Source organism: Homalodisca vitripennis, chromosome 2 (genome assembly GCF_021130785.1).
Source record: "Homalodisca vitripennis isolate AUS2020 chromosome 2, UT_GWSS_2.1, whole genome shotgun sequence".
Lineage (NCBI taxonomy): Eukaryota > Metazoa > Arthropoda > Insecta > Hemiptera > Cicadellidae > Homalodisca > Homalodisca vitripennis.
In genome coordinates, this window is record NC_060208.1 from 144,741,060 (window position 1) to 144,754,340 (window position 13,281).

The 13,281-nt window shown below is 33.5% G+C and overlaps 1 protein-coding gene across 1 annotated transcript in view; it reads left to right on the forward strand.

The window, feature by feature from the left end:
- Window positions 1-13,281, forward strand: part of LOC124354840 — an 85,095-nt gene that overhangs the window by 13,969 nt on the left and 57,845 nt on the right. Inside the window, exons 4-7 of the mRNA XM_046805595.1 lie at window positions 2,695-2,934; window positions 4,720-4,889; window positions 11,129-11,310; window positions 11,693-11,895. Of these exons, the coding sequence (XP_046661551.1) occupies window positions 2,695-2,934; window positions 4,720-4,889; window positions 11,129-11,310; window positions 11,693-11,895 (795 nt within the window). The remainder of the gene's footprint in view (window positions 1-2,694; window positions 2,935-4,719; window positions 4,890-11,128; window positions 11,311-11,692; window positions 11,896-13,281) is intronic.

The following is a 13,281-nucleotide window of genomic DNA, read 5'->3' on the forward strand; positions in this document are numbered from 1 at the left end:
GCGGACAAATTAACTAAACATATAGTGCAATGAGTGCCCTGGAGAATCACACAAGTGCCTAGGCTGCTTTTACACCAAACACAAATAAATTGATGATTTAAATTGAAATTTTTGTAAGTTAAAATTGTAAATACGAGAGTACTCAGTTATAAATTTAATTATTTTTCTGTACTCTAAAAGTGTTGAATTGAATTTTTCTGTTTCTAGTTTGTACATACATTGTGTAATACACTAAACCTTGTTTTTTTTCCTGTAATACATCTACAAACAAAGTTATCCATGTGGTTTTTATTCTATTTCTTTTAAATATGTGATATATTTGTCTAGATTTTATTAAAAAAAACTAATTTTTGTTGTATAAAAAATTTTCTGTTACTAATAAACAACAACATTTTATTTGTGTCCGTTACCAGTAACCAGTTACTTGTTTAATGATGTCCGATTGTTCCTGAGTTATCGTATTGGCAACTAGGACATCATAGTGCCCTCAAACTAACAAAGAGCACTCCATTGTAGTTGGCTGCAGAGAATGATGCACTGAAAGTTCATTGCATAACGAGTAAGAGTAATCCAATACTCATACGCACTAGGTTATGCTCATGCACCAGTAACCGATAGGGAACGAATTAATGTATAATTATGAGAAACTAGTGGCCATCCGAATTTCCAGCTGTTGGTTGGCATAAACCTTTGTGCTAATTTCTATATGTTCCCAAAAATCACTAAAATCTATGATAGTTATATTATTGTCACCGTTTTCTCATCCTAACTTACCTAACTTCACTAAGCCCTCTAGTAATCTTGTGGAATCAAATATGGAGAGGCTTACTACTAGCTCCATTACATTCATTATTGTAAGCAAAAATTGTTAGTACATATTTCAAGCATCAGTATTCAATATTTATTAAGAGTATTGAGTGCACATGAGTGATATAGCGATTTTTCACGAGTTCTCACAAATGGTTATGAAAACATGGAAAGAAACTTATCAACTAGGACACATGTAGAGCCTTAATGATAATTTTTCATGTTTATGAATGTGATAACAATTGCCATTAAAACTATGCGAATTTTGACAAGCTTTGCAGTTAGGCTGCAAAATGTTCAAAAAAGAATCATGCAAGCATATAAGAGTTAAGGCAAACATGTGAACAAGATTTGATATAAATCTGTTTTTTGGTTTGAAATATATAAATATTCAAATATATTATGAAGATAAGTTTTTCATGAATTTCAGCATTATAAAAATATTCGATTATAAAACAATGAAACAAACTTTTCTTCAGTGTATCTATAGAACTGGTAGTTTTGATATTTCGAACAATTCTGAATCTATTAAATAGTGTCACAGGTTTTCTTAATTAGGAAATCTTTCTAAACCTTTTTTAGGTTTCTTAGTGAGTCTGTAAGAGGTAAGACAAATGTGTGTAAAGAGATTCAATATAACCCATTCTGTAATTTTGGAGATTTTGTGATAAGTCAGGCGATGGTACTTGGCTTTTATGTATATAGACTTGTATTCTACAAGTTTTATAAAAGTTTTTATCTGTTTCTTGGTGGAATAACAAAGTTATGTCACAGTTTCTGCATATCTTTGTAAATCACCCTATGTAATATATAGTGGCAAGAGTACAGAGATAATCTAGATTCATTTTACCTATTGTTTATCTCATAGAAAAACTTTGTATAGTTTCCTATCAAATGTATATGTATAAGAATATCACTAATATTAAAACAGCAATAAAATTCTTAAACGAGAAGACTTACCAAATATGAATTGTAAATCCATTCCCTACTAATTATTCAAATATTACCTGTTAAGTATAGAATATGCATAAAAGAACTATTCTACCGATTTACTTGTAAAACAGGTTTACTAATGTTTTTTGCATTCATTTTTAAACCATTTGGTAATAAAGTTATTATAAATGACAGAAAACAGAAATTAAAAACAACAGAAAGCAAATAAATAAACAGGAGTAGTATTAGAATCAATTATATTTGTTTTTATGATATTAGAAACTAAATGATAAACATATTTTGTAAATAGGGGAATTTTGTACACTTTCACTTACAATATAATAATTATGATTATTACTAATAACTCATTAAAAATAACATAATAGCAATGGAAACCACAAGAAACGCTGCAAAATAAATATATGTTTGAAATAAATATATGTTTGTATTTCAATTCTAGTTTCTTTAGTGTTACACAACTATACATTACAATATAGATTAAAAATCAATCAAACTAAAAAAAATTACTACCATAACGATATAAAAATATATGAGTTTTTATAAAAAGAGTAAAATCATCCATGAATTATAAACAGTGTTTATTTTTAAAACAATTTAAATTTCAATGTTGCAGAGAGTAATATGTATTAAGTATATCTATACACATTGTTATACCTATATTTTATTTATACTTTTGTACTTTTTTTATTTTTAAACCGAGCTATTTCTAAAATTAAAATCATTACAATGTATATTAAAAGGGTTTAATATTCTGGCTTTGTTAATTATCCACAAAATATATTACATATCTACATAGTAATAGCCTACATGTGTTTTTGCAACAAAAACTGTTCAAAGAGATATATTGCAACAACACATATTGTCTTTAGTAAAATAAGTTCTTACTGGGCAATAAACTTTATATCCGGGATTAGTAACAATGCTGTTTTGCAGATTCATGAAGCCAGTTTACTGGATTCCGGAATGACGGAACTGCAAAGTGCCGACCGACAAAGGGAGTTCGCCAAGGTACTAGAGGCCAATCCCCTGAGGTTTAGTTATCAGGATGGGCGGGTGGAGCAGTTGTGTCCTGCTGCAGAGGAAGCAGTGTGGGCTCTCAACCTCAAGCGAGGCCTTTTGTCTGCCTTCCAGAATTCCATGGCTGACTTGTCCAGGGATGCTCATCTGTATGAGGTAAGGAACCTGAATACTCTAGGTCAGGTGAGAGTTTTGGAAACGAGTCTAATACACCCCAGTCCCCAACATATTTTGAATTGAAGCCAATAATTATAACTAATGTTCTTACTGTAAAATATCTTTTTCCAAAAATTCCATGCTATATTGTTATGCCTGTTCTGAACTGTTGCTACTAATCCCATTAATTCTTTTGATAAGTTACAAGCATCAAACAGTGAAGGGCAGAGGATAATGATTTAAATCCCATAGGATAGAAAGTGATAGTTCAAATTACCATATATAGACCACAAAATAAATTGGTTGACAGAGCTCCTGTCATTTTCTTATGTTCAAAGAGGTGGTACAGTAAAAGCCTTTTCATCCAACATACAAAGGAAAGGACTTTTTTGTCAATCTTCATCAAGAATAACAAAATGTGCACACCACTCTAACATATTAACTGCGGCAGATGTCTCACCGCGCATAATCAGATTCATACTAGTTGGGCACACTCAGTATTAGAGCCACAGTGAAGATGTTAATCCATCCCTTCAAGTAGTCGCACAAGATTTTTATGTTATGTAACTGTAATAAAAGTTCCAGCTTTCAGTTCTCTTAAAACGTTGTGGAATTTATGTAGCCTATTATGCTAAGCAACATAATAAAGCTTTAGAACAAACCTACTCTTATAAATTTAAGTTATTAATTTAAACACAGATATTTTAGTTTGAGTTAATTAAAATTTGACAAAACTTATTGATGAAATAGAAGTTATTGTGAACTGATACTATTTAGCAGAGTTTAAGCTCTCAGCAAAAAGAGTACAACTTCAAAATATTTTCTCAATCTCATCTTTTTATAAAAGAATTTCTTGGTAGTTATTTATTTTAAAAGCTTCTGATCCATAAATTGTTCACTTTTTAAAAATACTCTACCTCAATAGCAACTTATAAGTACCTAAACTTTATGGCAGTAGCCATAGATGTTCCCTCCATTTACCTCTTAGCACTTGGCTTGTTGGTATGTTTATCCTTCTCCATAACTTGTTAGTATTAGTTAGAATAATATGTTACAGCACATAACGTAGGGTAGGTGGAAAGGGTTGATTCAATGTGAATGTTGGCTTCAGCTCCAGTTCACCTTCCTCTTAGAGCCTGGAATTTGACGCTGTTACAGACTTGACCCCTGCAATCTGGAGTAATGTTCGTCTGGAGATATCCAATAAAGTCAGTAACGATGAAGCTCACAACAAACTCTCCACATCTGTTTGTAACATCAGAAACACCCAAATTACAAAGTATAGTGTAATCAAGGTGAAGAAGCATTCTCATTGTCCCATCAGGTGAACAACTGAGAGGAAGGTGAACTGGAGCCAAACTCAACATTCACATTGAATTAACCCTTCCCACCATAGCTACGTTATGTGCTTAATTATGTAACTTAATTGCTCCACTGTGCTCAGAGATGATGTCAAAAACATCATAGTGTACTCAGTTGTGCACCTCATGAGACAATGAGAATTCCTTTTCATCTAGATTACATTATACGTTGTACTTGTGTACTTGGGTTCTGATGTCAAAACAATGTGCAGAGTTCATTTTGAGCTTCTTTGTCACTAACTTTTTGTGGATCTCCTTAGACGACTATGACTCAAATTCCAGAGACAAAAAACATTGAGAGGAAGATGAACTGGAACTACATTCAACATTCAGATGTTACAGTAGTGACAATGTTTATATAAATAATATTAAACTGCTTTTATGCCTCAGGAGACACGAGTTAAATGCAATAACTTTATTACAGAGAGACGTGAGTGGGTCATGTGAAACAACATACTCTGTGAAGTCATCGATGTGGAGTGATATAAAGGTCCTAAAGAATAAAGATCTCCAGTCCTGCTCTGGAAGGGGCCATCAGACCCTGGGGCTTCTGAGCACCTTCTCCACCAAGGCCAAGTCTGTTCCGATAATTAAGTAAGCAACTAAAGCTAAATGAGCTTCTCCTTATTAACCGTCAAGAAAACACTCATTTGTTTGGGTATTAGGAATAAAAATTGCATCAGTAAGTGGTAGTTCATTGGTGGTTTTTAGTGGTAAAAAATATGCTCTGTCTTACAAACAAAACCATAAATTTATTTTTCACAATAAGTTAAAAATATAAAAATAAATAACGTAACAAGTAAGAGTAATTTAAAGTTTTTAATATTCAACTAACAGGATTTAAATTTAATTTATAAATTAACTGTTACCACTTTTGAGAAAAAACATACTCAGAATATTTTCGTCCTCCCAGTCACTGGATATCTTAGCTATTTATTATAGTGATGTACCTGTACTGTTTATTTTCTCTTTTTCTTTATACAAATACAATAAATAAACCAACAATCGTTATATGGTATGACCTCTACTTAATTTGTTATGTTATTATTACCTATATAAAAACTAGTACAACATTAAGTTTCATCCAGTTGAAAGAAGTGTACTTTAGAATATTTCTACAGCGAGAACACATACTGATGTAAGTTGTGCTCTCCCAGTGCTTCGGAAATATTAATTGAATTGCCTTTAACCAACTGAGTAGACAGTGCTTCAGATTTTATTGATTGGTACAGTGATAAAGATGGATGTTCTTAAGCTAAATCATAAAATAAAAATTAGTGTTTATTTGTACACCTAAAGCAAAAAGCAATCCGCAAAGTGAAAATATTCAACATAAGTAAATAAACTTGAAAGTTCTGGAGCAATTCATGCAAGTAATACAAAAAAAAAAAAAAAAAAAAACAGGAAATTCAAGAAATAGATTCAATAAAAATTATGTGTGCTGTGTTTTGAAGTAGGCAGGGGGTTTTGCTTGTCTTTTGACTTTTTTGTTTTCTTTTATTGCTCTTTGCTTTTTGGTGAGTCGTTGACACAACATAGTCAATAGTGCAGTGTAGCGGGTACAATGGTTATCGCAAGATAACCGGATTAAGTAACGTCAAGCATGGCAGCTACTTGGATGGGTGTCCGCTGAGTGATCCTGTCCTTGCAAGCAGCCCACTTGCCTGGCTATTGGTGGTGATTCAGAAGTCACCTTTATGCCATTGGTTCCCAGGTTAAGTGTTAAAGAGGTCTTCTTAGCCCTAACTTCACCTGGTAAAATTAATAAGACATCTTTACTTTACTTTTTTTTCTGAGAGAAAGAGACGACTGTCTCCGCACTTAGACCTAAAAGGACCTTTACCTCATCCTAACTTATATTTGTATCTTCAGAATCTGAGATGTTTACAGAAGCCAATCAGATTTGAGGGCTCCTGTTCTCTGATGTCCTTGCTGCTGAGGAGATATGCTCCTAGGAATGTTTAGATACGACAGGACAGTTTAACCAAACATGCTCCGCTGATTCCTCCTCTTCTCCTCAGAGTCTGCATTCATCAGTCTGGATACGGCCCACCTTTATGAGGTTTTTTCTAAGGGAACCATGTCCTGTCAGCATCCCTACTATCATTCTTATATCTTCCTTACCATGTTCTGGGAGAGATACCCACCCTTCAGCATAAAGAGAAATAAACGTTTTTGATTGCCCTAATCCTGAGGCCTTACTATAATTAAAAATAATTGTCCTCTTTTCCCAATCTGTTATAATAGCTTTGCTGTAGGAGAAAGCTATCCCGCAACCCAACTCTGGCCCCACCATAAAGTACTCTGCTTGGTGAGGGTATCTGCTATTTCATTTCCATGAATGCCCTCACGGCCCGGCACCCAACCGAGTGTTACTCTATTTTCCTTAGCCAGTTCTACCAGAGCATTCTTGCATTCCCAGACTGCTTTTGAATCAAGGAACAGGTAACAAGTGCCTTCAGTGCAGCTTGGCTGTCAAAAGGTATTAAGTACTTTGCTTCTTTTGGACTCATTTGTATGAGTCTTCTGGTGCATGATTCTATTGCCATGATTTGCGCTTGGAAGAACGTGGCATGTTTTCCCAGGGGCACTGCTAGGTTTTCTCCTGGTCCATATATTCAGAATCCCACCCTAGAGTCAAGGGCGTTAACCATCTGTGTAAAACTTTTGGTCTCCTTTTGTAGGGTAGGCCTCCTTTTAAATTTATTTCTCCCTTTCTTCAATAAAGACTGTATATGGTTTTCAAAGGAGTATTTCTTAACCATTGCTTCTGACACATTGGTTAACATTTCAACCTCAGGAAATTCCTAGGTTATTTTTATGTGACCTTCTGAGGAGGTAGTTTTATTACCTGTGTACCTAGAAGCTTCATTGTGCTTAGAGCAGCTGTTCTCATCACCTCCTACCCCAGAGGAGTGTATCCCAGGACCGCTTTAAGTGCCAGGGTTGGACAGGAGCTCATCGCTTCCTGTGATGCTTACACAAGCTAGCTTTTGAAGACTCTGTAGCCTCTTGGCAACTGTTTTTTGTTCTACTTTCGGCCACCACACTAATGCAGCATATGTGACCATTGGTTTTTATAATGGTATCATATATCCATTAAATAATTTTGGATTTCAAACCCCAATTAAATCCAAAAAGTCTCTTGCAGGCTCCGAGGGGCATTGTCACTTTAGATATTGTGTTCTCAATCTGTGGGTTTCAAGTCAGGCTCTCATACAGGGCTGTGCCCAGATATTTGTCTTCTTTTGATTGGTTTATCCTGATTCCTTCCAGGACAGGTTGTAAAAGCTACAAGTTTCTTTTCCTGGTAAAGATTATCATATTTGTCTTTGATGGGTTAATCCGAAGACCTTTCCCATGACACCAGTTGCTTATGAAATTTAATTCTTCTTGAATTAAGCATTCCAGCATGCCTTTTTTTCCTTTGACCATAAGCACTAGGTTGTCAGCATAGCATAATAGACTTATTTCCCTCATCTCTGCTTTAGTTAGGTCATCAACCACCATCGCCCACAGGAGCAGAGACAAAACCCATTCCTTGGGGCAACCTTTACGGGCCGTGATGGTAACCGATTCGTCCCCGATCTTTGCTTACTCTACTTACCCTTCTACATATTGTGAGATTTTGATTGATTTTACACAACTCAAATATGATATTGGTTTGCTCAATGAATATGCCTGTCTAAATGCATCTAGCCAAGGCCACACTAGAATCCCAGGCCGCGCTGCTCATGTTGTGACGTCACAGTAAGGGGCGGGCGAGCAGCGCTCGTCTCGTAAGAATAGCATTGGCCGCCAGGACTCACCGTGAAACTTATCAATATTTCAGCATAACCGGTGAAGGTAGTTATCACATCTCAGGAGTATCCCTTTAGCACAAATACTTCATCATAGTACATAAATATTTAATTCATTTGGAATTATTAGGTAAATGAAATAAGCAATACAAAAGTTATTCTTATTATAAAAGTTACTATTTATCGGCTTAACTTATTAATCTTTCTTTTTTTACATTTGCCACGCTCCTTTTCTACAATTTTTTCCCTTGTTTGTTTGCTATAGTTATTTAAAAGAATATTAGTAAAGATATTTATGCACTTTTTTACATAAATCAAAGAACTAATAGAACAAGTTTTACATGGAAAAATGTATGAGTCGCTAAGGTGATCTAACATTAAATTGCTCAAAACTTTTCTCTGTTGTTTTAACATTAGAAACATTTTTTCATACCTGTCGCTTACAACAAGTTTAAAGAGTTTAAGACAATCAGTTATTGTTATTTTGAGTAGCATGGTGCTTTAGAGCAGCTATGTTCTTAACATCAAACAGTTTCACACATAAATCTACGTTTTGTCTCTCAATATTAGTTGGAAATAAAACTGTTTTTGGTAATGATGGGGCTGTTTTAACAACATTACTTTCTTCTAAATTTTTAATAATTTTTAGATGTGAAACACTTGCAAAATGAGTATTTTCACTATCATAAAAGTCGGGGAAGATAAATGATTGATTACTGTCTGATTGGTTCAGCCAGTTGTTTCTTATACATTTAAAAAGGTGAACAGTGTCAAACATAACAAAAATTTCCTGTTGTTTGTTATAAGGATTGAAAAACTACTCTTAAGTGTTCCACCACAAAGCTTTGTAAACATAGCTCTGTTAACACCATTGTTGTTGGAAATAATTGTTAACACTATATAACCAACATCAGTTAACATTTTCAATACTTGTAAAATTAGACTATACAAATAATCACTGGTTAAATCTCTACAGGGAAATAACCCTACAACATCTTTATTGTGTGAAAGTAGTGAGCTTATCATAAATGACTGAATGGTTGTTGGTAATCCAATAGAGTTTTGGTTTTGATTATGAGCTAGTCCTTCCAATTTACCACCTGTATAGCTCATTTCTGGTTGTTCATAAATTTCATCAATAAGTAAGCTACATACATTTTCATTTTCTTTCGTACAGGATAACTTTTTTTAGATATCTAATATGAGTAGTATCTATTCCAGAGCTACCAGTTCCTAACTTTGAGGTAAAAGATTGCAAGTATCGTGGATGGGGCATAGTCAAAACTTTGGCATCTCTAATCTTTTTGTATGCAGCTGGAAAACAAAAGAATAACGTTGCAAACCAAATTAAGGAAGACGTACAATATGAAATTTTAACTGAAGCTGCTAATTTAATTTGTTCTTTAAAGAAAGTTAACTTTTCTGCAACATTAGTGTCTGTTATTTCTTCTAACATCCCATCCAACAAACTGCTTATACATTCTACTTTGTCTGATTTTGGTATGTCTATTACTTCAGAGATTAGCTTTTTAATTATATTTCTTAGCTTGGACCAACTGTCAATTTTTAAGTTCTGTGAAAACGTTCGCAAATAACTACTATTCTTGATCAAGTTATTATTTTTAACTAAATAAAAGGACAAGTCGTCTTTAATGTTTAAGGACAATGTAACTGTAGGGTAAATATTGTCTTTAATGGAAACTAAAAATAAAAATAGTTGGTTGTTGTCCTGTTGAGAATATACATTGTTAAGTTCTAAGTTTCACATCTTACTGTAATTATTTGTGAGACAGCTGAATGAGTCAATTGTGTCCCGCCGTTCTTCCTCTTGGATTTGTTTTTGGTGTCGCTCTTCTGCTTCCCTTCTTCTTCCTTCTGGATCCTTCCTCTCAGCCGGCAGATCTTTTCCAATGTAGTTAGGCAAGTTTTCAAAAATTGTTGGAACCGCATCGTTCCTTAACTTTAGCCGATCCCGCTTTACTGTTAAAATGGTGCCGTCAGGTCGAGTTACAGTGTCTTCCTTTATTATATATCGCTCGTCAAAATGTTTAATGCACACGCGGGAGTTGGACGTAACCTCATAACTATCTCTGTGAATCGCTCTTAGCCACGTACGGAATGTCTCAGGATCTTTCGGAAATGAAAAAACATGGCTTAACATAACATAACATAAGTATCTCTGGAACGTAACATTTACTCGGCATACTTAAACCAGGCTCTGACAAAATCCCCAACACACACACACATTATCCCCAACAGATGTGTCCTGTAGTCAACAAACGTTCACAATAGACTGGTGTCAATGACAAGTGAAAGTAAGTAAAAGTATGAGACGCCGGGTGCGAAACGCCGAGATGGTTGAGCCGGAGCCCGCCCCTTACCGTGACGTCACGCAGCCAGTAGCAGGGCAGCAGCGAGGCCTGGGATTCTAGTGTGGCCTTGATCTAGCCCAAACACTGAAATAGATGTCATTGCTACAATGATGGCATATCTATTCTGCTGTTCAAAATTCAGCGATGATAGAATACAAAAGATGATACATTTCAGGGTTCAAATTAAAAATATAATAGTTATTATATTATATTTACATTTTTTTATTATTTTAAAAGTTTACTTACTGAAACATAAAGTAATGAAAGTAATTTTAAATGTATTTATTACATCCATATTAGCTTATTGAAGTTTTATGGAAAACCTACACTACAAATTAGAGAACATTTTAATCCCTGTAAGAAAAAAGGATTTACTTTAGTAGTCTATATCACGTTTAAGAAATAAATTTATTCTGATCTTTAACATTTAATTAAAAAGCAACAAATGAAAATTATTACCAGCATGACCAATATCAAGGAAAGCAGAATGTTTGCAAAAATGTGATTTTTTTACAAAGGCTCTTCATTTATAATTGTTATGTAGTATTTATCATCTTTCTGTAGGGAATTTTTAACTGTGTTTTATAATTTATATCAAAAACTATTGTTAGACAGTAGGTATGTTGAGATTGAAATGATGAACAGTGGTATACCTTTGCAGAAGTGAGCAATTCTGTGAGCAGACCATCAAGTCAGATGATGGCACGTATTTGAGCAGCTCTTGGTGTCAAGAGACACACATATTCGCTCCGTTCTCCAATGGCCAATCGGGAATCAGAACAACTGCGGAGCTCTCACTGTCACTTGACAATATTGTACAGTCAACTGAACCTATTCTCACTGGTTTGTATCTTTTAATTTGTTTTCATTTATCGCAATTAAAAATAGAATCAATTTAGCTACGTTGTACTATTTTAGTTTAGTTATATTACTTATAAAATTGGTTTCTAAATTTTGTTTTGTTATGATATTATTACACTATATTTAATGTGATGTTTTAATAATCTGCCACCTTGTAGCAACAGGTAATATGTATAAAAATCATACTCTGCACTGAACATCCAAGGCAGCCAACCATGTACATCCACCATGTGTAGTAATGAAATGTAATCCATCTAAAGTAGGTTTGATTAGTTTCATTGGTCTATTAGTAGAACACAGATAATGTATTAGTTTCAACAGTGATTGTGATGTAATGGAAGTTAAAAATCAAATGTTTTTTCAGACCTGTTTGTAAACAAGCGGACAGACCTGCAATTTGAGTCTTCCTCCATGTCAGCAGAGACTCCAGTGACTGAGTCCAGTGTCTGGAACACTCTTATGCAGCTTGTGACTCACAGTAAGCTAGGAGTGGACAGTCAGGTGCCCAAGCTATTTGACCTGTTAATTCACCAACTGGCTAGTTTGGGAGAACAACAACTGGTCAAGGTAACCTAGATTTACATTTATTCATGTGGAGGTATTTTATTCTTTTTGGTCAGGCTCTAAAGTATTGTAAAAACTGTACTATTAACAGATTTCATGATCTTGACTTAACCTTGAGTGTCACCACATCGGCTATGTGTGTTTGCTGATTTATAAAGAGATTGTTATCCTCCAAATTCACTCCTGTATTTCAAAAGGTTGTATTCAGTAGCAGACTGTATTCTATTTTTAAATGGGAAATTCTAATCTTAAAATAGTTCTGGGATTATAAATCAAATATGATAATGATTATGATTTATTTCCATCTCAAAATCGTATAATTTTTACAGTTTTTAATGATGGAAAATACTAACCTTCCTTAACAATTTATGAAGGCTAACAATACAAAACTAAAATTTAAAATATCAGAGTCCACCTTTTATACAATTCACACAGAAACTATATCGGGCTTATGAGATATTACTTTTTTTTTTGTACAAACACTACTAGAATATGAATTATGACTAAAGCTATACCAACAATAATATAAATCATTAAAAACATAACACACATATACATAGTTTACCCTGAAAACGCTTTAAAAAATTATTGAACAAAAATTTATATATCAATAATAAATAACAAAACCAGCTCTCAATACAGCAAAAATTAAATAATTAAAAACAAAAATTACAAATTTTGTAGTCAACATTCATCCAACCCTATTTTATATTACTAAAATAAAATATGCACAAATAAACTTCATAGCCTAAACAGGCTCTTAAAAATTTACACTATTTTTATAGTTCATTATAAGATATTTGATAAATGCGTTATGTCTTCATGTTCAAGCAATCACTTTTTTGTAAAAATTTTAAATATTTGTAATGATTTGCTTTTTTTAATGTGCTGTTCATTTATTTAAAACTTTTGGTTTTCTTACCATATTTGCTGATCTACTTCTTGTACAATAGTTATGACGTAATAATTCTGTATCATTGTTACCACTTCTAATGTAAAAAAATTGTAAAACTTTGAACACAAACAGATGCTGAACCGATAAGGTTTTTACTTCTAAATAACATGGAAAAGATTCCTCCCACTTATTTTTGATCAATATAATTTGTATAAACAAGTTTACACAACTTTCTTTATTAGTTTTTTAAAAGAGTATTAAATTAATGAATAATATAATAAATATCAGTGCCCAAATATAAAAAAACCACCAGTAGAATATTCTTTTCCCAAATTGTGAGGGACAGGAGAAATTCGAGAATAGGTTGGTTTTTTTTCAATTTCATTCCTCAGTGGTTAGATTTAGATATTGCTGCTTACACATCAACATTTTATTTTAAATACTTTTACGTACTTAAGGTGTTCAACAACTCTATAAGTATACACACAGCCATT